Source organism: Oncorhynchus tshawytscha, linkage group LG28 (genome assembly GCF_018296145.1).
Source record: "Oncorhynchus tshawytscha isolate Ot180627B linkage group LG28, Otsh_v2.0, whole genome shotgun sequence".
Lineage (NCBI taxonomy): Eukaryota > Metazoa > Chordata > Actinopteri > Salmoniformes > Salmonidae > Oncorhynchus > Oncorhynchus tshawytscha.
The window spans coordinates 43970804-43995960 of record NC_056456.1 but is presented as its reverse complement, the minus strand read 5'-3'; the positions used below and the strand labels follow the sequence as shown (position 1 = coordinate 43995960).

At 36.3% G+C, this 25157-nt stretch overlaps 1 protein-coding gene across 1 annotated transcript in view; it reads left to right on the top strand.

The window, feature by feature from the left end:
* The window catches only part of LOC112238361 (acetyl-coenzyme A synthetase, cytoplasmic), an 84392-nt gene that overhangs the window by 33002 nt on the left and 26233 nt on the right, over positions 1-25157 (top strand). The window contains 3 exon segments of the mRNA XM_042307804.1: positions 1120-1253; positions 23273-23405; positions 24793-24849. Coding sequence (XP_042163738.1) covers positions 1120-1253; positions 23273-23405; positions 24793-24849 — 324 coding nt within the window.

Genomic DNA, 25157 nt, shown 5'->3' with positions numbered 1-25157 from the left:
TAGAACTGGTGTAGAACTGGTGGTATAGAACTGGTATAGAACTGGTATAGAACTGGTAGTAGAACTGGTGTAGAACTGGTATAGAACTGGTCAGTAGAACTGGTATAGAACTGGTATAGAACTGGTCAGTAGAACTGGTATAGAACTGGTATAGAACTGGTATAGAACTGGTGTAGAACTGGTATAGAACTGGTGTAGAACTGGTATAGAACTGGTGTAGAACTGGTATAGAACTGGTATAGAACTGGTCAGTAGAACTGGTATAGAACTGGTCAGTAGAACTGGTATAGAACTGGTATAGAACTGGTATAGAACTGGTCAGTAGAACTGGTATAGAGCTGGTCACTAGAACTGGTATAGAACTGGTCAGTAGAACTGGTATAGAACTGGTATAGAACTGGTCAGTAGAACTGGTATAGAAATGGTCAGTAGAACTGGTATAGAGCTGATCACTAGAACTGGTATAGAACTGGTCAGTAGAACTGGTATAGAGCTGGTCAGTAGAACTGGTCAGTAGAACTGGTATAGAATTGGTCAGTAGAACTGGTATAGAACTGGTTTCTGACATATGTTAATGTAAAGCAGTAAAATACTAAGACGCCTAGTCTGGCTGGCAGGATTATATCTGTCTGCATGTATTTCTGTCTGCATTATATATGTATGCATGTATATGTCTGCATTATATCTGTCTGCATTAAATATGTATGCATGTATATTGGTCTGCATTATATCTGTCTGCAACATATATGTCTGCATTATATCTGTCTGCATTAAATATGTATGCATGTATATTGGTCTGCATTATATCTGTCTGCAACATATATGTCTGCATTATATCTGTCTGCAGCATATATGTATGCATGTATATGTCTGCATTATATCTGTCTGCATTAAATATGTATGCATGTATATTGGTCTGCATTATATCTGTCTGCAACATATGTGTCTGCATTTACATGTCTGCATTATATATGTCTGCATTATATCTGTCTGCATGTATATCTGTATTCATTATATCTGTCTGCAACATACATGTCTGCATTATATCTGTCTGCATTTATATGTCTGCAGATATGTAATGTTATGTCAATCCATCTGATTACTGTTTGTGTTCTCCAGTTTGAGGGTATTCCAGTCCACCCTCACGTTGGGCGTTTCTGGGAGGTGATTGAGAAGTACAGAGTGACCAAGTTCTACACAGCTCCCACAGCCATACGCCTTCTGATGAAGTACGGGAAAGAGCCACTACAAAAGTAAGAGACACACAAACGCACACACCACATCCGCATGCTATGTCTTATCATAGTTCATTTGGCATCACCCAGTGCGCAGAGTGGGTGGTTATTTAACTTCAGGAACAATGGAATGGTCTACACTGTGGAAACTCAGCCAACTGTTAGAATATGAGCACTGATCTAAACCACAGTAATAAAGCAGCAGTAATAAAGCAGCAGTATTAAAGCAGCAGTAATAAAGCAGCAGTATTAAAGCAGCAGTAATAAAGCAGCAGTATTAAAGCAGCAGTAATAAAGCAGCAGTAATAAAGCAGCAGTAATAAAGCAGCAGTAATAAAGCAGTAATAAAGCAGCAGTATTAAAGCAGCAGTAATAAAGCAGCAGTAATAAAGCAGTAATAAAGCAGCAGTAATAAAGCAGCAGTAATAAAGCAGCAGTAATAAAGCAGTAATAAAGCAGCAGTAATAAAGCAGTAATAAAGCAGCAGTAATAAAGCAGCAGTAATAAAGCAGCAGTAATAAAGCAGTAATAAAGCAGCAGTAAAGCAGCAGTAATAAAGCAGTAATAAAGCAGTAATAAAGCAGCAGTAATAAAGCAGCAGTATTAAAGCAGTATTAAAGCAGCAGTAATAAAACAGCAGTATTAAAGCAGCAGTAATAAAGCAGCAGTAATAAAGCAGTATTAAAGCAGCAGTAATAAAACAGCAGTATTAAAGCAGCAGTAATAAAGCAGTAATAAAGCAGCAGTAATAAAGCAGTATTAAAGCAGCAGTAATAAAGCAGCAGTATTAAAGCAGCAGTAATAAAGCAGTAAGAAAGCAGCAGTGATAAAGCAGCAGTATTAAAGCAGCAGTAATAAAGCAGCAATAAAGCAGAAGTAATAAAGCAGTAAGAAAGCAGCAGTGATAAAGCAGCAGTATTAAAGCAGCAGTAATAAAGCAGCAGTAATAAAGCAGTAATAAAGCAGCAATAAAGCAGCAGTAATAAAGCAGTAATAAAGCAGCAGTAATAAAGCAGTAATAAAGCAGCAGTAATAAAGCAGTAATAAAGCAGCAGTAATAAAGCAGTAATAAAGCAGCAGTAATAAAGCAGCAGTAATAAAGCAGCAGTAATAAAGCAGCAGTAATAAAGCAGCAGTAATAAAGCAGTAATAAAGCAGCAGTAATAAAGCAGCAGTAATAAAGCAGCAGTAATAAAGCAGTAATAAAACAGTAATAAAGCAGCAGTAATAAAGCAGCAGTAATAAAGAAGCAGTAATAAAGCAGTAATAAAGCAGCAGTAATAAAGCAGCAGTAATAAAGCAGCAGTAATAAAGCAGCAGTATTAAAGCAGCAGTAATAAAGCAGCAGTAATAAAGCAGCAGTAATAAAGCAGCAGTAATAAAGCAGCAGTAATAAAGCAGCAGTAATAAAGCAGTAATAATAAAGCAGCAGTAATAAAACAGCAGTAATAAAGCAGCAGTAATAAAGCAGCAGTAATAAAGTAGCAGTAATAAAGCAGTAATAAAGCAGCAAAAAGCAGCAGTAATAAAGCAGTAAAAAGCAGTAATAAAGCAGTAATAAAGCAGCAGTAATAAAAAGCAGCAGTAATAAAGCAGCAGTAAGCAGTAATAAAAGCAGCAGTAATAAAGCAGCAGTAATAAAGCAGCAGTAATAAAGCAGCAGTAATAAAGCAATAAAGCAGCAGTAATAAAGCAGTAATAAAAATATGCAGCAGTAATAAAGCAGCAGTAATAAAGCAGCAGTAATAAAGCAGCAGTAATAAAGCAGCAGTAATAAAGCAGCAGTAATAAAGCAGTAATAAAGCAGCAGTAATAAAGCAGTAGTAATAAAGCAGCAGTAATAAAGCAGTAGTAATAAAGCAGCAGTAATAAAGCAGTAGTATAAAGCAGCAGTAATAAAGCAGTAGTATAAAGCAGCAGTAATAAAGCAGCAGTAAAAACAGCAGTAATAAAGCAGCAGTAATAAAGCAGCAGTAATAAAGCAGTAGTAATAAAGCAGTAATAAAGCAGCAGTATTAAAGCAGTAGTAATAAAGCAGCAAAGCAGCAGTAATAAAGCAGCAGTAATAAAGCAGCAGTAATAAAGCAGCAGTAATAAAGCAGTAATAAAGCAGCAGTAATAAAGCAGCAATAAAGCAGCAGTAATAAAGCAGTAATAAAGCAGCAGTAATAAAGCAGTAATAAAGCAGCAGTAATAAAGCAGCAGTAATAAAGCAGCAGTAATAAAGCAGTAATAAAGCAGCAGTAATAAAGCAGCAATAAAGCAGCAGTAATAAAGCAGTAATAAAGCAGCAGTATAAAGCAGCAGTAATAAAGCAGCAGTAATAAAGCAGCAGTAATAAAGCAGCAATAAAGCAGCAGTAAAGCAGCAGTAATAAAGCAGTAATAAAGCAGCAATAAAGCAGCAGTAATAAAGCAGTAATAAAGCAGCAGTAATAAAGCAGTAATAAAGCAGCAGTAATAAAGCAGCAGTAATAAAGCAGTAATAAAGCAGCAATAAAGCAGCAGTAATAAAGCAGTAATAAAGCAGCAGTAATAAAGCAGCAATAAAGCAGCAGTAATAAAGCAGTAATAAAGCAGCAGTAATAAAGCAGCAATAAAGCAGCAGTAATAAAGCAGTAATAAAGCAGTAATAAAGCAGCAGTAATAAAGCAGCAGTAATAAAGCAGCAGTATAAAGCAGCAGTAATAAAGCAGCAGTAATAAAGCAGCAGTAATAAAGCAGCAGTAATAAAGCAGCAGTAATAAAGCAGCAGTAATAAAGCAGCAGTAATAAAGCAGCAGTAATAAAGCAGTAATAAAGCAGCAGTAATAAAGCAGTAATAAAGCAGCAGTAATAAAGCAGCAGTAATAAAGCAGCAGTAATAAAGCAGCAGTAATAAAGCAGCAGTAATAAAGCAGCAGTATTAAAGCAGCAGTAATAAAGCAGTAATAAAGCAGTAATAAAGCAGCAGTAATAAAGCAGCAGTAAAACAGTAAAAAAGCAGCAGTAATAAAGCAGCAGTAATAAAGCAGTAGTAATAAAGCAGCAGTAATAAAGCAGCAGTATAAAGCAGCAGTAATAAAGCAGCAGTAATAAAGCAGCAGTAATAAAGCAGCAGTAATAAAGCAGTAATAAAGCAGCAGTAATAAAGCAGTAATAAAGCAGCAGTAATAAAGCAGAAATAAAGCAGCAGTAATAAAGCAGTAGTAATAAAGCAGCAGTAATAAAGCAGCAGTATTAAAGCAGCAGTAATAAAGCAGCAGTAATAAAGCAGCAGTAAAGCAGTAATAAAGCAGCAGTAATAAAGCAGTAGTAATAAAGCAGCAGTAATAAAGCAGCAGTAATAAAGCAGCAGTAATAAAGCAGCAGTATAAAGCAGCAGTAATAAAGCAGCAGTAATAAAGCAGCAGTAATAAAGCAGCAGTAATAAAGCAGCAGTAATAAAGCAGCAGTAATAAAGCAGCAGTAATAAAGCAGTAATAAAGCAGCAGTAATAAAGCAGCAGTAATAAAGCAGTAATAAAGCAGCAGTAATAAAGCAGTAATAAAGCAGTAATAAAGCAGCAATAATAAAGCAGTAATAAAGCAGCAGTAATAAAGCAGTAATAAAGCAGCAGTAATAAAGCAGCAGTAATAAAGCAGTAATAAAGCAGCAGTAATAAAGCAGCAGTAATAAAGCAGCAATAAAGCAGCAGTAATAAAGCAGTAATAAAGCAGCAATAAAGTAATAAAGCAGCAGTAATAAAGCAGCAGTAATAAAGCAGCAGTAATAAAGCAGCAGTAATAAAGCAGCAGTAATAAAGCAGTAATAAAGCAGCAGTAATAAAGCAGTAATAAAGCAGTAATAAAAAGCAGCAGTAATAAAGCAGCAGTAATAAAGCAGTAATAAAGCAGCAGTAATAAAGCAGTAATAAAGCAGCAGTAATAAAGCAGTAGTAATAAAGCAGCAGTAATAAAGCAGCAGTAATAAAGCAGCAGTAATAAAGCAGTAATAAAGCAGCAGTAATAAAGCAGTAATAAAGCAGCAGTAATAAAGCAGCAGTATTAAAGCAGTAATAAAGCAGCAGTAATAAAGCAGTAATAAAGCAGCAGTAATAAAGCAGTAATAAAGCAGTAATAAAGCAGCAGTAATAAAGCAGCAGTATTAAAGCAGTAATAAAGCAGCAGTAATAAAGCAGTAATAAAAGCAGCAGTAATAAAGCAGTAATAAAGCAGCAGTAATAAAGCAGTAATAAAGTAATAAAAAAAGCAGTAATAAAGCAGCAGTAATAAAGCAGTAATAAAGCAGCAGTAATAAAGCAGCAGTAATAAATAATTATTAAAGTAGCAGTAATAAAGCAGCAATAAAGCAGCAGTAATAAAGCAGCAGTAATAAAGCAGCAGTAATAAAGCAGTAATAAAGCAGCAGTAATAAAGCAGCAGTAATAAAGCAGTAAATAAAGCAGCAGTAATAAAGCAGCAGTAATAAAGCAGCAGTAATAAAGCAGCAGTAATAAAGCAAAGCAGTAATAAAGCAAGTAATAAAGTAATAAAATAAAGCAGTAATAAAGCAGCAGTAATAAAGCAGCAGTAAAGCAGTAATAAAGCAGTAATAAAGCAGCAGTAATAAAGCAGCAGTAATAAAGCAGCAGTAATAAAGCAGCAAAGTAATAAAGCAGCAGTAATAAAGCAGCATTAATAAAGCAGCAGTAATAAAGCAGCAGTAATAAAGCAGCAGTAATAAAGCAGCAGTAATAAAGCAGTAATAAAGCAGCAGTAATAAAGCAGCAGTAACAGTAATAAAGCAGCAGTAATAAAGCAGTAATAAAGCAGCAGTAATAAAGCAGCAGTAATAAAGCAGTAATAAAGCAGTAATAAAGCAGCAGTAATAAAGCAGTAATTAAAGTAGCAATAAAGCAGTAATAAAGCAGCAATAAAGCAGCAGCAATAAAGCAGCAGTAATAAAGCAAATAAAGCAGCAGTAATAAAGCAGTAATAAAGCAGCAGTAATAAAGCAGTAGTAATAAAGCAGCAGTAATAAAGCAGCAGTAAAAAAGCAGCAGTAATAAAGCAGCAGTAATAAAGCAGCAGTAATAAAGCAGCAGTAATAAAGCAGCAGTAATAAAGCAGCAGTAATAAAGCAGTAATAAAGCAGCAGTAATAAAGCAGTAATAAAGCAGCAGTAATAAAGCAGCAGTAATAAAGCAGTAATAAAGCAGCAGTAATAAAGCAGTAGGAAAAAGCAGCAGTAATAAAGCAGCAATAAAGCAGTAGTAATAAAGCAGTAATAAAGCAAAAAAGCAGCAGTAATAAAGCAGCAGTAATAAAAAGCAGCAGTAATAAAGCAGCAGTAATAAAGCAGCAATAAAGCAAATAAAGCAGTAATAAAGCAGCAGTAATAAAGCAGCAGTAATAAAGCAGCAGTAATAAAGCAGCAATAAAAATAATAAAGCAGCAGTAATAAAGCAGTAATAAAGCAGTAGTAATAAAGCAGCAGTAATAAAAACAGCAGTAATAAAGCAGCAGTAATAAAGCAGCAGTAATAAAGCAGCAGTAATAAAGCAGCAGTAATAAAGCAGCAATAATAAAGCAATAAAGTAATAAAGCAGCAGTAATAAAGCAGCAGTAATAAAGCAGCAGTAATAAAGCAGCAGTAATAAAGCAGCAGTAAAAGCAGCAGTAAAAAGCAGTAATAAAGCAGTAATAAAGCAGTAATAAAGTAATAAAGCAGTAGTAATAAAGCAGCAGTAATAAAGCAGCAGTAATAAAGCAGCAGTAATAAAGCAGTAATAAAGCAGCAGTAATAAAGCAGCAGTAATAAAGCAGCAGTAATAAAGCAGTAATAAAGCAGCAGTAATAAAGCAGCAGTAATAAAGCAGCAGTAATAAAGCAGCAGTAATAAAGCAGTAATAAAGCAGCAGTAATAAAGCAGCAGTAATAAAGCAGCAGTAATAAAGCAGCAATAAAGCAGCAGTAATAAAGCAGTAATAAAGCAGCAGTAATAAAGCAGCAGTAATAAAGCAGCAGTAATAAAGCAGTAATAAAGCAGCAGTAATAAAGCAGTAATAAAGCAGCAGTAATAAAGCAGCAGTAATAAAGTAATAAAAGCAGTAATAAAGCAGCAATAAAAAGCAGCAGTAATAAAGCAGCAGTAATAAAGCAGCAGTAATAAAGCAGTAATAATAAAGCAGCAGTAATAAAGCAGCAGTAATAAAGCAGTAATAAAGCAGCAGTAAAGCAGTAATAAAGCAGCAGTAATGAAGCAGCAGTAATAAAGCAGCAGTAATAAAGCAGCAGTAATAAAGCAGCAGTAATAAAGCAGCAGTAATAAAGCAGTAAGAAAGCAGCAGTAATAAAGCAGCAGTAATAAAGCAGTAATAAAGCAGCAGTAATAAAGCAGAAATAAAGCAGCAGTAATAAAGCAGTAGTAATAAAGCAGCAGTAATAAAGCAGCAGTATTAAAGCAGCAGTAATAAAGCAGCAGTAATAAAGCAGCAGTAATAAAGCAGCAGTAATAAAGCAGCAGTAATAAAGCAGCAGTAATAAAGCAGCAGTAATAAAGCAGTAATAAAGCAGCAGTAATAAAGCAGCAGTAATAAAGCAGCAGTAATAAAGCAGCAGTAATAAAGCAGCAGTAATAAAGCAGTAATAAAGCAGTAGTAATAAAGCAGTAGTAATAAAGCAGCAGTAATAAAGCAGCAAATAAAGCAGCAGTAATAAAGCAGCAGTAATAAAGCAGCAGTAATAAAGCAGCAGTAATAAAGCAGCAGTAATAAAGCAGCAGTAATAAAGCAGCAGTAATAAAGCAGCAGTAATAAAGCAGCAGTAATAAAGCAGTAATAAAGCAGCAGTAATAAAGCAGTAATAAAGCAGCAGTAATAAAGCAGCAGTAATAAAGCAGCAGTAATAAAGCAGCAGTAATAAAGCAGCAGTAATAAAGCAGCAGTAATAAAGCAGCAGTAATAAAGCAGCAGTAATAAAGCAGCAATAAAGCAGTAGTAAAGCAGCAGTAATAAAGCAGCAGTAATAAAGCAGCAGTAATAAAGCAGTAAAAAAAGCAGCAATAAAGTAATAAAGCAGCAGTAATAAAGCAGCAGTAATAAAGCAGCAGTAAAACAGTAAAAAAGCAGCAGTAATAAAGCAGTAATAAAGCAGTAGTAATAAAGCAGCAGTAATAAAGCAGCAGTATTAAAGCAGCAGTAATAAAGCAGCAGTATTAAAGCAGCAGTAATAAAGCAGTAATAAAGCAGCAATAAAGCAGCAGTAATAAAGCAGTAATAAAGCAGTAATAAAGCAGTAATAAAGCAGCAGTAATAAAGCAGCAGTAATAAAGCAGCAGTAATAAAGCAGCAGTAATAAAGCAGCAGTAATAAAGCAGCAGTAATAAAGCAGAAATAAAGCAGCAGTAATAAAGCAGCAGTAATAAAGCAGCAGTAATAAAGCAGCAGTATTAAAGCAGCAGTAATAAAGCAGCAGTAATAAAGCAGCAGTAAAGCAGTAATAAAGCAGCAGTAATAAAGCAGTAGTAATAAAAAGCAGCAGTAATAAAGCAGCAGTAATAAAGCAGCAGTAATAAAGCAGCAGTAATAAAGCAGCAATAAAGCAGCAGTAATAAAGCAGTAATAAAGCAGCAGTAATAAAGCAGCAGTAATAAAGCAGCAGTAATAAAGCAGCAGTAATAAAGCAGCAGTATAAAGTAGCAGTAATAAAGCAGCAGTAATAAAGCAGTAATAAAGCAGTAATAAAGCAGCAGTAATAAAGCAGCAATAAAGCAGCAGTAATAAAGCAGCAGTAATAAAGCAGCAATAAAGCAAAGGTAATAAAGCAGTAAGAAAGCAGCAGTAATAAAGCAGCAGTAATAAAGCAGCAGTAATAAAGCAGTAATAAAGCAGCAGTAATAAAGCAGCAGTAATAAAGTAGCAGTAATAAAGCAGCAATAAAGCAGCAGTAATAAAGCAGTAATAAAGCAGTAGTAAAAAAGCAGCAGTAATAAAGCAGCAGTAATAAAGCAGTAATAAAGCAGCAGTAATAAAGCAGTAATAAAGCAGCAGTAATAAAGCAGCAGTAATAAAGCAGTAATAAAGCAGCAGTAATAAAGCAGCAGTAATAAAGCAGCAGTAATAAAGCAGTAATAAAGCAGCAGTAATAAAGCAGCAGTAATAAAGCAGCAGTAATAAAGCAGCAGTAATAAAGCAGCAGTAATAAAGCAGCAGTAATAAAGCAGCAGTAATAAAGCAGTAATAAAGCAGCAGTAATAAAGCAGCAGTAATAAAGCATTATTAAAGCAGCAGTAATAAAGCAGCAGTAATAAAGCAGCAGTAATAAAGCAGCAATAAAGCAGCAGTAATAAAGCAGTAATAAAGCAGCAGTAATAAAGCAGCAGTAATAAAGCAGCAGTAATAAAAGCAGCAGTAATAAAGCAGTAATAAAGCAGCAGTAATAAAGCAGTAATAAAAAGCAGTAATAAAGCAGCAGTAATAAAGCAGCAGTAATAAAAGCAGCAGTAATAAAGCAGCAGTAATAAAGCAGTAATAAAGCAGCAGTAATAAAGCAGCAGTAATAAAGCAGCAATAAAGCAGTAATAAAGCAGCAGTAATAAAGCAGCAATAAAGCAGTAATAAAGCAGCAGTATTAAAGTAGCAGTAATAAAGCAGCATTAATAAAGCAGCAATAAAGCAGAAGTAATAAAGCAGTAATAAAGCAGCAGTAATAAAGCAGCAGTAATAAAGCAGCAGTAATAAAGCAGCAGTAAAACAGTAAAAAAGCAGCAGTAATAAAGCAGTAATAAAGCAGCAATAAAGCAGAAGTAATAAAGCAGTAAGAAAGCAGCAGTAATAAAGCAGCAGTAATAAAGCAGCAGTATTAAAGCAGCAGTAATAAAGCAGTAATAAAGCAGCAGTAATAAAGCAGCAGTTATAAAGCATTATTAAAGCAGCAGTAATAAAGCAGTAGTATTAAAGTAGCAGTAATAAAGCAGCAATAAAGCAGCAGTAATAAAGCAGTAATAAAGCAGTAGTAATAAAGCAGCAGTAATAAAGCAGCAGTAATAAAGCAGCAGTAATAAAGTAATAAAGCAGCAGTAATAAAGCAGCAGTAATAAAGCAGCAGTAATAAAGCAGCAGTAATAAAGCAGCAATAAAGCAGCAATAAAGCAGCAGTAATAAAGCAGTAATAAAGCAGCAGTAATAAAGCAGTAATAAAGCAGCAGTAATAAAGCAGTAATAAAGCAGCAGTAATAAAGCAGCAGTAATAAAGCAGCAGTAATAAAGCAGCAGTAATAAAGCAGCAGTAATAAAGCAGTAATAAAGCAGCAGTAATAAAGCAGCAGTAATAAAGCAGCAGTAATAAAGCAGCAGTAATAAAGCAGCAGTAATAAAGCAGCAGTAATAAAGTAGCAGTGTTAAAGCAGCAATAAAGCAGTAGTAATAAAGCAGCAATAAAGCAGCAGTAATAAAGCATCAGTAATAAAGCAGCAGTAATAAAGCAGCAGTAATAAAGCAGCAGTAATAAAGCAGTAATAAAGCAGCAGTAATAAAGCAGTAATAAAGCAGCAGTAATAAAGCAGCAGTAATAAAGAATTATTAAAAAGCAGCAGTAATAAAGCAGCAGTAATAAAGTAGCAGTGTTAAAGCAGCAATAAAGCAGCAGTAATAAAGCAGCAGTATTAAAGCAGCAGTAATAAAGCAGCAATAAAGCAGTAATAAAGCAGCAGTAATAAAGCAGCAGTAATAAAGCAGCAGTAATAAAGCATTAATAAAGCAGCATTAATAAAGCAGCATTAATAAAGCAGCAGTAATAAAGCAGTAATAAAGCAGTAATAAAGCAGCAGTAATAAAGCAGCAGTAATAAAGTAGCAGTGTTAAAGCAGCAATAAAGCAGCAGTAATAAAGCAGTAATAAAGCAGTAGTAATAAAGCAGCAGTAATAAAGCAGCAGTAATAAAGTAGCAGTAATAAAGCAGTAATAAAGCAGTAATAAAGCAGCAGTAATAAAGCAGTAATAAAGCAGCAGTAATAAAGCAGTAATAAAGCAGCAGTAATAAAGCAGTAATAAAGCAGCAGTAATAAAGCAGCAGTAATAAAGCAGCAGTAATAAAGCAGCAGTAATAAAGCAGCAGTAATAAAGCAGCAGTAATAAAGCATTATAAAAAATAAAGCAGTAATAAAGCAGCAGTAATAAAGCAGCAATAATAAAGCAGCAATAAAGCAGCAGTAATAAAGCAGTAATAAAGCAGTAGTAATAAAGCAGCAGTAATAAAGCAGCAGTAATAAAGCAGCAGTAATAAAGCAGTAATAAAGCAGCAGTAATAAAGCAGCAGTAATAAAGAATTAAAGAAAGCAGCAGTAATAAAGCAGCAGTGTTAAAGTAGCAGTGTTAAAGCAGCAACAAAGCAGCAGTAATAAAGCAGTAATAAAAGCAGTAGTAATAAAGCAGCAGTAATAAAGCAGTAATAAAGCAGCAGTAATAAAGCAGTAATAAAGCAGCAGTAATAAAGCAGCAGTAATAAAGCAGTCAAAAAAGCAGCAGTATTAAAGCAGTAATAAAGCAGCAGTAATAAAGCAGCAGTAATAAAGCATTAAAAAGCAGCAGTAATAAAGCAGCAGTAAAAAGCAGCAGTAATAAAGCAGCAGTATAAAGTAGCAGTAATAAAGCAGCAGTATTAAAGCAGCAGTAATAAAAAGCAGCAGTAATAAAGCAGTAATAAAGCAGTAATAAAGCAGCAGTAATAAAGCAGTAATAAAGCAGTAGTAATAAAGCAGTAATAAAGCAGTAATAAAGCAGTAGTAATAAAGCAGCAGTAATAAAGCAGTAATAAAGCAGCAGTAATAAAGCAGCAGTAATAAAGTAGCAGTAATAAAGCAGCAATAAAGCAGCAGTAATAAAGCAGTAGTAAAGCAGCAGTAATAAAGCAGCAGTAATAAAGCAGTAATAAAGCAGCAGTAATAAAGCAGTAATAAAGCAGCAATAAAGCAGTAATAAAGCAGCAGTAATAAAGCAGCAGTAATAAAGCAGCAGTAATAAAGCAGTAATAAAGCAGCAGTAATAAAGCAGCAGTAATAAAGCAGTAATAAAGCAGCAGTAATAAAGCAGCAGTAATAAAGCAGCAGTAATAAAGCAGCAGTAATAAAGCAGCAGTAATAAAGCAGCAGTAATAAAGCAGCAGTAATAAAGCAGCAGTAATAAAGCAGTAATAAAGCAGCAGTAATAAAGCAGTAATAAAGCAGCAGTAATAAAGCAGCAGTAATAAAGCAGCAGTAAAACAGTAAAAAAGCAGCAGTAATAAAGCAGTAATAAAGCAGCAGTAATAAAGCAGCAGTAATAAAGCAGCAGTAATAAAGCAGCAGTAATAAAGCAGCAGTATTAAAGCAGCAGTAATAAAGCAGCAGTAATAAAGCAGCAGTAATAAAGCAGCAGTAATAAAGCAGTAGTAATAAAGCAGCAGTAATAAAGCAGCAGTAATAAAGCAGCAGTAATAAAGCAGCAGTAATAAAGCATTATTAAAGCAGCAGTAATAAAGCAGCAGTATTAAAGTAGCAGTAATAAAGCAGTAATAAAGCAGTAGTAATAAAGCAGCAGTAATAAAGCAGCAGTAATAAAGCAGCAGTAATAAAGCAGCAGTAATAAAGCAGTAATAAAGCAGCAGTAATAAAGCAGTAATAAAGCAGCAGTAATAAAGCAGCAGTAATAAAGAATTATTAAAGCAGCAGTAATAAAGCAGCAGTATTAAAGTAGCAGTAATAAAGCAGCAATAAAGCAGCAGTAATAAAGCAGTAATAAAGCAGCAGTAATAAAGCAGCAGTAATAAAGCAGCAATAAAGCAGCAGTAATAAAGCAGCAGTATTAAAGCAGCAGTAATAAAGCAGCAGTAATAAAGCAGCAGTAATAAAGCAGTAATAAAGCAGCAGTAATAAAGCAGTAATAAAGCAGCAGTAATAAAGCAGCAGTAATAAAGAATTATTAAAGCAGCAGTAATAAAGCAGCAGTATTAAAGTAGCAGTGTTAAAGCAGCAATAAAGCAGCAGTAATAAAGCAGTAGTAATAAAGCAGCAGTAATAAAGCAGCAGTAATAAAGCAGCAGTAATAAAGCAGTAATAAAGCAGCAGTAATAAAGCAGTAATAAAGCAGGAGTAATAAAGCAGTAATAAAGCAGCAGTAATAAAGCAGCAGTAATAAAGCAGTAATAAAGCAGCAGTAATAAAGCAGTAATAAAGCAGCAGTAATAAAGCAGTAATAAAGCAGCAGTAATAAAGCAGCAGTAATAAAGCAGCAGTAATAAAGCAGCAGTAATAAAGCAGCAGTATTAAAGCAGCAGTAATAAAGCAGCAATAAAGCAGCAGTAATAAAGCAGTAATAAAGCAGTAATAAAGCAGCAGTAATAAAGCAGCAGTAATAAAGTAGCAGTATTAAAGCAGCAATAAAGCAGCAGTAATAAAGCAGTAATAAAGCAGTAGTAATAAAGCAGCAGTAATAAAGCAGCAGTAATAAAGCAGCAGTAATAAAGCAGTAATAAAGCAGCAGTAATAAAGCAGTAATAAAGCAGCAGTATTAAAGCAGTAATAAAGCAGCAGTAATAAAGCAGTAATAAAGCAGCAGTAATAAAGCAGCAGTAATAAAGCAGCAGTAATAAAGCAGTAATAAAGCAGCAGTAATAAAGCAGCAGTATTAAAGCAGTAATAAAGCAGCAGTAATAAAGCAGCAGTATTAAAGCAGTAATAAAGCAGCAGTAATAAAGCAGTAATAAAGCAGCAGTAATAAAGCAGCAGTAATAAAGCATTATTAAAGCAGCAGTAATAAAGCAGCAGTAATAAAGCAGCAGTAATAAAGCAGCAGTAATAAAGCAGTAATAAAGCAGCAGTAATAAAGCAGCAGTAATAAAGAATTATTAAAGCAGCAGTAATAAAGCAGCAGTATTAAAGTAGCAGTGTTAAAGCAGCAATAAAGCAGCAGTAATAAAGCAGTAGTAATAAAGCAGCAGTAATAAAGCAGTAATAAAGCAGCAGTAATAAAGCAGTAATAAAGCAGCAGTAATAAAGCAGTAATAAAGCAGGAGTAATAAAGCAGTAACAAAGCAGCAGTAATAAAGCAGTAAAAAAGCAGCAGTAATAAAGCAGTAATAAAGCAGCAGTAATAAAGCAGCAGTAATAAAGCAGCAGTATTAAAGCAGCAGTAATAAAGCAGTAATAAAGCAGCAGTAATAAAGCAGCAGTAATAAAGCAGTAATAAAGCAGCAGTAATAAAGCAGCAGTAATAAAGTAGCAGTAATAAAGCAGCAATAAAGCAGCAGTAATAAAGCAGTAATAAAGCAGTAGTAATAAAGCAGCAGTAATAAAGCAGCAGTAATAAAGCAGTAATAAAGCAGCAGTAATAAAGCAGTAATAAAGCAGCAGTAATAAAGCAGCAGTAATAAAGCAGTAATAAAGCAGCAGTAATAAAGCAGCAGTAATAAAGCAGTAATAAAGCAGCAGTAATAAAGCAGTAATAAAGCAGCAGTAATAAAGCAGTAATAAAGCAGCAGTAATAAAGCAGCAGTAATAAAGCAGCAGTATTGAAGTAGCAGTGTTAAAGCAGCAATAAAGCAGCAGTAATAAAGCAGTAGTAATAAAGCAGCAGTAATAAAGCAGCAGTAATAAAGCAGTAATAAAGCAGCAATAAAGCAGTAATAAAGCAGCAGTAATAAAGCAGCAGTATTAAAGTAGCAGTAATAAAGCAGCAATAAAGCAGTAATAAAGCAGCAGTATTAAAGCATTAATAAAGCAGCAGTAATAAAGCAGCAGTAATAAAGCAGCATTAATAAAGCAGCAGTAATAAAGCAGCAGTATTAAATCAGCAGTAATAAAAAGCAGTAATAAAGCAGCAGTAATAAAGCAGCAGTTATAAAGCATTATTAAAGCAGCAGTAATAAAGCAGTAGTATTAAAGTAGCAGTAATAAAGCAGCAATAAAGCAGCAGTAATAAAGCAGTAATAAAGCAGTAGTAATAAAGCAGCAGTAATAAAGCAGCAGTAATAAAGCAGCAGTAATAAAGCAGTAAGAAAGCAGCAGTGATAAAGCAGCAGTATTAAAAGCAGCAGTAATAAAGCAGCAGTAATAAAGCAGCAATAAAGCAGCAATAAAGCAGCAGTAATAAAGCAGTAATAAAGCAGCAGTAATAAAGCAGTAATAAAGCAGCAGTAATAAAGCGGTAATAAAGCAGCAGTAATAAAGCAGCAGTAATAAAGCAGTAATAAAGCAGCAGTAATAAAGCAGCAATAAAGTAATAAAGCAGTAATAAAGCAGCAGTATTAAAGCAGCAGTAATAAAGCAGCAGTAATAAAGAATTATTAAAGCGGCAGTAATAAAGCAGCAGTATTAAAGTAGCAGTGTTAAAGCAGCAATAAAGCAGTAGTAATAAAGCAGCAATAAAGCAGCAGTAATAAAGCATCAGTAGTAAAGCAGCAGTAATAAAGCAGCAGTAATAAAGCAGCAGTAATAAAGCAGTAATAAAGCAGCAGTAATAAAGCAGTAATAAAGCAGCAGTAATAAAGCATTATTAAAGCAGCAGTAATAAAGCAGCAGTATTAAAGTAGCAGTGTTAAAGCAGCAATAAAGCAGCAGTAATAAAGCAGCAGTAATAAAGCAGCAGTAATAAAGCAGCAATAAAGCAGCAGTAATAAAGCAGCAGTAATAAAGCAGTAATAAAGCAGCAGTAATAAAGCAGTAATAAAGCAGCAGTAATAAAGCAGTAATAAAGCAGCAGTAATAAAGCAGCAGTAATAAAGAATTATTAAAGCAGCAGTAATAAAGCAGCAGTATTAAAGTAGCAGTGTTAAAGCAGCAATAAAGCAGCAGTAATAAAGCAGCAGTAATAAAGCAGCAGTAATAAAGCAGTAATAAAGCAGTAATAAAGCAGGAGTATTAAAGCAGTAATAAAGCAGCAGTAATAAAGCAGTAATAAAGCAGCAGTAATAAAGCAGTAATAAAGCAGCAGTATTAAAGCAGTAATAAAGCAGCAGTAATAAAGCAGCAGTAATAAAGCAGTATTAAAGCAGCAGTATTAAAGCAGCAGTAATAAAGCAGTAATAAAGCAGCAGTAATAAAGCAGTAATAAAGCAGCAGTAATAAAGCAGCAATAAAGCAGCAATAAAGCAGTAATAAAGCAGTAGTAATAAAGCAGCAGTAATAAAGCAGCAGGTATAAAGCAGCAGTAATAAAGCAGCAGTAATAAAGCAGTAATAAAGCAGCAGTAATAAAGCAGTAATAAAAGCAGCAGTAATAAAGCAGCAGTAATAAAGAATTATTAAAGCAGCAGTAATAAAGCAGCAGTGTTAAAGTAGCAGTGTTAAAGCAGCAACAAAGCAGCAGTAATAAAGCAGTAATAAAGCAGTAGTAATAAAGCAGCAGTAATAAAGCAGTAATAAAGCAGCAGTAATAAAGCAGCAGTAATAAAGCAGCAGTAATAAAGCAGCAGTAATAAAGCAGTCATAAAGCAGCAGTATTAAAGCAGTAATAAAGCAGCAGTAATAAAGCAGAAGTAATAAAGCATTATTAAAGCAGCAGTAATAAAGCAGCAGTATTAAAGTAGCAGTAATAAAGCAGCAGTATTAAAGTAGCAGTAAGAAAGCAGCAGTATTGAAGCAGCAGTAATAAAGCAGCAGTAAAGCAGCAGTAAAAAAGCAACAGTAATAAAGCAGTAATAAAGCAGTAGTAATAAAGCAGCAGTAATAAAGCAGTAATAAAGCAGTAGTAATAAAGCAGTAATAAAGCAGTAATAAAGCAGCAGTAATAAAGCAGCAGTAATAAAGAATTATTAAAGCAGCAGTAATAAAGCAGCAGTATTAAAGTAGCAGTAATAAAGCAGCAATAAAGCAGCAGTAATAAAGCAGCAGTAAAAAAGCAGTAATAAAGCAGCAGTAATAAAGCAGTAATAAAGCAGCAGTAATAAAGCAGTAATAAAGCAGCAATAAAGCAGTAATAAAGCAGCAGTAATAAAGCAGCAGTAATAAAGCAGCAGTAATAAAGCAGTAATAAAGCAGCAGTAATAAAGCAGCAGTAATAAAGCAGTAATAAAGCAGTAGTAATAAAGCAGCAGTAATAAAGCAGCAGTATTAAAGCAGCAGTAATAAAGCAGCAGTATTAAAGCAGCAGTAATAAAGCAGCAGTAATAAAGCAGCAGTAATAAAGCAGTAATAAAGCAGCAGTAATAAAGCAGTAATAAAGCAGCAGTAATAAAGCAGCAGTAATAAAGCAGCAGTAAAGCAGTAATAAAGCAGCAGTAATAAAGCAGTAATAAAGCAGCAGTAATAAAGCAGCAGTAATAAAGCAGTAGTAATAAAGCAGCAGTAATAAAGCAGCAGTATTAAAGCAGCAGTAATAAAGCAGCAGTATTAAAGCAGCAGTAATAAAGCAGCAGTAATAAAGCAGTAGTAATAAAGCAGCAGTAATAAAGCAGCAGTAATAAAGCAGCAGTAATAAAGCAGCAGTAATAAAGCATTATTAAAGCAGCAGTAATAAAGCAGCAGTATTAAAGTAGCAGTAATAAAGCAGCAGTAATAAAGCAGTAATAAAGCAGCAGTAATAAAGCAGCAGTAATAAAGCAGCAGTAATAAAGCAGTAATAAAGCAGCAGTAATAAAGCAGCAATAAAGCAGCAGTAATAAAGCAGTAATAAAGCAGCAGTAATATAGCAGTAGTAATAAAGAATTATTAAAGCAGCAGTAATAAAGCAGCAGTATTAAAGTAGCAGTAATAAAGCAGCAGTAATAAAGCAGCAGTAATAAAGCAGTAATAAAGCAGCAGTAATAAAGCAGTAATAAAGCAGCAGTAATAAAGCAGTAATAAAGCAGCAGTAATAAAGCAGTAATAAAGCAGGAGTATTAAAGCAGTAATAAAGCAGCAGTAATAAAGCAGCAGTAATAAAGCAGTAATAAAGCAGCAGTAATAAAGCAGTAATAAAGCAGCAGTATTAAAGCAGTAATAAAGCAGCAGTAATAAAGCAGCAGTAATAAAGCAGCAGTAATAAAGCAGCAGTAATAAAGCAGCAGTAATAAAGCAGCAGTAATAAATCAGCAGTAATAAAGCAGTAATAAAGCAGCAGTAATAAAGCAGCAGTAATAAAGCATTATTAAAGCAGCAGTAATAAAGCAGCAGTATTAAAGTAGCAGTAATAAAGCAGCAATAAAGCAGCAGTAATAAAGCAGTAATAAAGCAGCAGTAATAAAGCAGCAGTAATAAAGCAGCAGTAATAAAGCAGCAGTAATAAAGCAGTAATAAAGCAGCAGTAATAAAGCAGTAATAAAGCAGCAGTAATAAAGCAGCAGTAATAAAGCAGCAGTAATAAAGCAGCAGTAATAAAGCAGTAATAAAGCAGCAGTAATAAAGCAGCAGTAATAAAGCAGCAGTAATAAAGCAGTAATAAAGCAGCAGTAATAAAGCAGCAGTAATAAAGCAGCAGTAATAAAGTAGCAGTGTTAAAGCAGCAATAAAGCAGCAGTAATAAAGCAGTAATAAAGCAGCAGTAATAAAGCAGCAGTAATAAAGCAGCAGTAATAAAGCAGTAATAAAGCAGCAGTAATAAAGCAGTAATAAAGCAGCAGTATTAAAGCAGTAATAAAGCAGCAGTAATAAAGCAGTAATAAAGCAGCAGTAATAAAGCAGTAATAAAGCAGCAGTATTAAAGCAGTAATAAAGCAGCAGTAATAAAGCAGCAGTAATAAAGCAGCAGTAATAAAGCAGCAGTAATAAAGCAGCAGTATTAAAGCAGCAGTAATAAAGCAGTAATAAAGCAGCAGTAATAAAGCAGCAGTAATAAAGCATTATTAAAGCAGCAGTAATAAAGCAGCAGTATTAAAGTAGCAGTAATAAAGCAGCAATAAAGCAGCAGTAATAAAGCAGTAATAAAGCAGTAGTAATAAAGCAGCAGTAATAAAGCAGTAATAAAGCAGCAGTAATAAAGCAGTAATAAAGCAGCAGTAATAAAGCAGCAGTAATAAAGCAGCAGTAATAAAGCAGCAGTAATAAAGCAGTAATAAAGCAGCAGTAATAAAGCAGCAGTAATAAAGCAGTAATAAAGCAGCAGTAATAAAGCAGCAGTAATAAAGCATTATTAAAGCAGCAGTAATAAAGCAGCAGTATTAAAGTAGCAGTAATAAAGCAGCAATAAAGCAGCAGTAATAAAGCAGTAATAAAGCAGCAGTAATAAAGCAGTAATAAAGCAGCAGTAATAAAGCAGCAGTATTAAAGTAGCAGTAATAAAGCAGCAATAAAGCAGTAATAAAGCAGCAGTAATAAAGCAGCAGTAATAAAGCAGCAGTAATAAAGCATTAATAAAGCAGCATTAATAAAGCAGCATTAATAAAGCAGCAGTAATAAAGCAGTAATAAAGCAGTAATAAAGCAGCAGTAATAAAGCAGCAGTAATAAAGCAGTAATAAAGCAGCAGTAATAAAGCAGCAGTAATAAAGCAGTAATAAAGCAGTAGTAATAAAGCAGTAATAAAGCAGCAGTAATAAAGCAGTAATAAAGCAGCAGTAATAAAGCAGTAATAAAGCAGCAGTAATAAAGCAGTAATAAAGCAGCAGTAATAAAGCAGTAATAAAGCAGCAGTAATAAAGCAGCAGTAATAAAGCAGCAGTAATAAAGCAGCAGTATTAAAGCAGTAATAAAGCAGCAGTATTAAAGCAGTAATAAAGCAGCAGTAATAAAGCAGCAGTAATAAAGCAGCAGTAATAAAGCAGTAATAAAGCAGCAGTAATAAAGCAGTAATAAAGCAGCAGTATTAAAGCAGTAATAAAGCAGCAGTAATAAAGCAGCAGTATTAAAGTAGTAATAAAGCAGCAGTAATAAAGCAGTAATAAAGCAGCAGTAATAAAGCAGCAGTAATAAAGCAGCAGTAATAAAGCAGTAATAAAGCAGCAGTAATAAAGCAGTAATAAAGCAGCAGTAATAAAGCAGCAGTAATAAAGCAGCAGTAATAAAGCAGCAGTAATAAAGCAGTAATAAAGCAGCAGTAATAAAGCAGTAATAAAGCAGCAGTATTAAAGCAGTAATAAAGCAGCAGTAATAAAGCAGCAGTAATAAAGCAGTAATAAAGCAGCAGTAATAAAGCAGCAGTAATAAAGCAGTAATAAAGCAGCAGTAATAAAGCAGTAATAAAGCAGCAGTAATAAAGCAGTAATAAAGCAGCAGTAATAAAGCAGTAATAAAGCAGCAGTAATAAAGCAGTAATAAAGCAGCAGTAATAAAGCAGCAGTAATAAAGCAGCAGTAATAAAGCAGCAGTAATAAAGCATTAATAAAGCAGCATTAATAAAGCAGCATTAATAAAGCAGCAGTAATAAAGCAGTAATAAAGCAGTAATAAAGCAGTAATAAAGCAGCAGTAATAAAGCAGCAGTAATAAAGCAGTAATAAAGCAGCAGTAATAAAGCAGTAATAAAGCAGCAGTAATAAAGCAGTAATAAAGCAGCAGTAATAAAGCAGTATTAAAGCAGCAGTAATAAAGCAGCAGTAATAAAGCAGCAGTAATAAAGCAGCAGTAATAAAGCAGTAGTAATAAAGCAGCAGTAATAAAGCAGTAATAAAGCAGTAGTAATAAAGCAGCAGTAATAAAGCAGTAGTATTAAAGCAACAGTAATAAAGCAGTAATAAAGCAGCAGTAATAAAGCAGCAGTAATAAAGCAGTAATAAAGCAGTAGTAATAAAGCAGCAGTAATAAAGCAGTAGTATTAAAGCAACAGTAATAAAGCAGTAATAAAGCAGCAGTAATAAAGCAGCAGTAATAAAGCAGTAATAAAGCAGCAATAAAGCAGCAGTAATAAAGCAGTAATAAAGCAGCAGTAATAAAGCAGTAATAAAGCAGCAGTAATAAAGCAGCAGTAATATCATGGACCACTCCCCATCAACATGGACCACTCCCCATCATCATAGGACGACCACTTCCCAACAACATGGACCACTCCCCATCATCATGGACCACTCTCCATCAACATGGACAACTCCCCGTCATCATGGACCACTCCCCATCAACATGGACCACTCCCCGTCATCATGGACCACTCCCCATCAACATGGACCACTCCCAATCATCATGGACCACTCTCCATAATCATGGACCACTCCCCATCATCATGGACCACTCTCCATCAACATGGACCACTCCCCGTCAACATGGACCACTCCCCATCAACATGGACCACTCCCCATCATCATAGGACCACTCCCCATCATCATGGACCACTCCCAATCATCATGGACCACTCCCCATAATCATGGACCACTCCTATTAACATGGACCACTCCCCATCATCATGGACCACTCTCCATCAACCACTCCCCGTCATCATGGACCACTCTCCATCAACCACTCCCCATCATCATGGACCACTCTCCATCAACCACTCCCCATCAACATGGACCACTCCCCATCATCATAGGACCACTCCCCATCATCATGGACCACTCCCAATCATCATGGACCACTCCCCGTTATCATGGACCACTCCCCATCAACATGGACCACTCCCCATCATCATAGGACCACTCCCCATCATCATGGACCACTCCCAATCATCATGGACCACTCCCAATCATCATGTACCACTCCCCGTTATCATGGACCACTCCCCATCAACATGGACCACTCCCCATCAACCACTCCCCGTCATCATGGACCACTCCCCGTCAACATGGACCACTCCACATCAACATGGACCACTCCCCGTCAACATGGACCACTCCCCATCAACATGGACCACTCCCCATCAACATGGGACCACTCCCCATCAACATGGACCACTCCCCATCAACATGGGACCACTCCCCATCAACATGGGACCACTCCCCATCATCATGGACCACTCCCCATCAACATGGACCACTCCCAATCATCATGGACCACTCCCCATAATCATGGACCACTCCTATTGACATGGACCACTCCCCATCAACCACTCCCCATCAACATGGACCACTCCCCATCAACATGGACCACTCCCCGTCATCATGGACCACTCCCCATCAACATGGACCACTCCCCATCATCATAGGACCACTCCCCGTCATCATGGACCACTCCCCATCAACATGGACCACTCCCAATCATCATGGACCACTCCCCATAATCATGGACCACTCCTATTGACATGGACCACTCCCCATCAACCACTCCCCATCAACATGGACCACTCCCCATCAACATGGACCACTCCCCATCATCATAGGACCACTCCCCGTCATCATGGACCACTCCCCATCAACATGGACCACTCCCACATCAACATGGACCACTCCCCATCAACATGGACCACTCCTATTGACATGGACCACTCTCCATCAACATGGACCACTCCCCATCAACATGGACCACTCCCCATCAACATGGACCACTCCCCGTCAACATGGACCACTCCCCGTCAACATGGACCACTCCACATCAACATGGACCACTCCACATCAACATGGACCACTCCACATCAACATGGACCACTCCACATCAACATGGACCACTCCACATCAACATGGACCACTCCACATCAACATGGACCACTCCACATCAACATGGACCACTCCCCATCAACATGGACCACTCCCCGTCAACATGGACCACTCCACATCAACATGGACCACTCCACATCAACATGGACCACTCCACATCAACATGGACCACTCCACATCAACATGGACCACTCCACATCAACATGGGACCACTCCCCATCATAATTTTTTTTTTTTTTTTTCTTTTTTTTACGAGGCAAGTCAGATAAGAACAAATTCTTATTTTCAATGATGGCCTAGGAACAGTGGGTTAACTGCCTGTTCAGGGGCAGAACGACAGATTTGTACCTTGTCAGCTCGGGGATTCGAACTTGCAACCTTTCGGTTACTAGTCCAACGCTCTAACCACTAGGCTACCCTGCCGCCCCTGGACCACTCCCCATCATCCTGGACCACTCCCCTTCATCAATGGAATGTATCATGGGCCAATTGTGACTGACTGATTTACAAATGATATTGAATAGTTATTTATGATGCAAGGGGATTTCTTGATCAGTCTCAACTGCATTGTCGAACTCACCCCTTTACTCTCTAACCCTGTCACTTTCTGCAGATACGACCTGTCATCGCTGAGGATCCTGGGAACTGTAGGCGAGCCCATCAACCCGGAGGCGTGGCATTGGTACTACGAGGTTGTTGGTCAGAAGAGATGTCCCGTTGTGGACACCTTCTGGCAGACTGAGACCGTGAGTGTGTGTGTGTTTCTGTGACTGTGTATGTTTCTGTGTGTGTGTTTCTGTGTGAGTGTGTCTGTGATTGTGCGTGTGTGTGACTGCGTTTGTGTGTGTGTTTCTGTGTGAGTGTGTGTGTCTGTGACGGTGTGTGTGTGTGACTGTGTGTGTGTGTGACCAAGGACCCCACACATCCCATCACTAAGGACCCCACATCCCATCAACAAGGAACCCACATCCCATCACCAAGGACCACACATCCCATCACCAAGGACCACACATCCCATCACTAAGGACCCCACACATCCCATCACCAAGGACCACACATCCCATCATCAAGGACCCCACACATCCCATCACCAAGGACCCCACATCCCATCACCAAGGACCCCACATCCCATCACCAAGGACCCCACATCCCATCATCAAGGACTCCCCACATCCCATCACCAAGGACCCCACATCCCATCACCAAGGACTACCCACATCCCATCACCAAGGACCCCACATCCCATCACCAAGGACTACCCACATCCCATCACCAATACACATCCCATCATCAAGGACCCCACACATCCCATCACCAAGAACCCCACATCCCATCATCAAGGACTCCCCACATCCCATCACCAAGGACTACCCACATCCCATCACCAAGGACCCCACACATCCCATCACCAATACACATCCCATCATCAAGGACCCCCACATCCCATCACCAAGGACCCCACACATCCCATCACCAAGGACCCCACACATCCCATCACCAAGGACCCCACACATCCCATCACCAATACACATCCCATCATCAAGGACCCCCACATCCCATCACCAAGGACCCCACACATCCCATCATCAAGGACCCCCACATCCGCCCCAGCCAAGAGCTGTTACCTTCGGGTAGACGGTATCGGAACATGAGGTCTGATACCGACAGGTTCAGAGACAGGTTCTATCTACAAGCCATCAGACTGTATCAGAGCATGAGGTGTGATACCGACAGGCTCAGAGACAGTTTCTATCTACAGGCCATCAGACTGTTGAACACTTGAACTGGACTGACCACCTGCTCTGATTCTGCTCAATGTATACACTTGTCCCCCCCCATCTCCCTTCACCCAAAGCACATGTAAATACTGGACTATAAATGCAACCTTCCTGTATTGTATTGATGCTAAAATGTTTATAATATTCTATTACCATTTACTTTATGTTCCAATTCTTATATTGTATTATTTCTTATTGTGGTTGTATTGTTGAGAAGGAGCCTGCAAGTCATTATTTAGTTGGACAGTGTATACCATGTGTATCTAGCACATACGACCATAGTGGAAGTCTCTGCGAGTTTGGATTTCGTTGTTTATTTTGGTACTCAGGAAGTCACCTTGTTGTTGTCTTCCAGGGTGGACACGTTCTGACGCCACTTCCTGCTGCTACTCCTCTGAAACCTGGATCAGCTGTAAGGCCCTAAAGAATTATCTAGTTCATTAAACACTACTTAGTGCCGTTTATCCACACCAAGTCACTACTAACGAGGAAATATGGCTGCCTGGTGGTCCAGAAGCTGTTGTAACCGGTCATGGGTGACTTAACCAGATATAGACCTGTAGGTGACTAACCAGTCATAGACCTGTAGGTGACTAACCAGTTATAGACCTGTAGGTGACTAACCAGTCATAGACCTGTAGGTGACTAACCAGTCATAGACCTGTAGGTGACTAACCAGTTATAGACCTGTAGGTGACTAACCAGTCATAGACCTGTAGG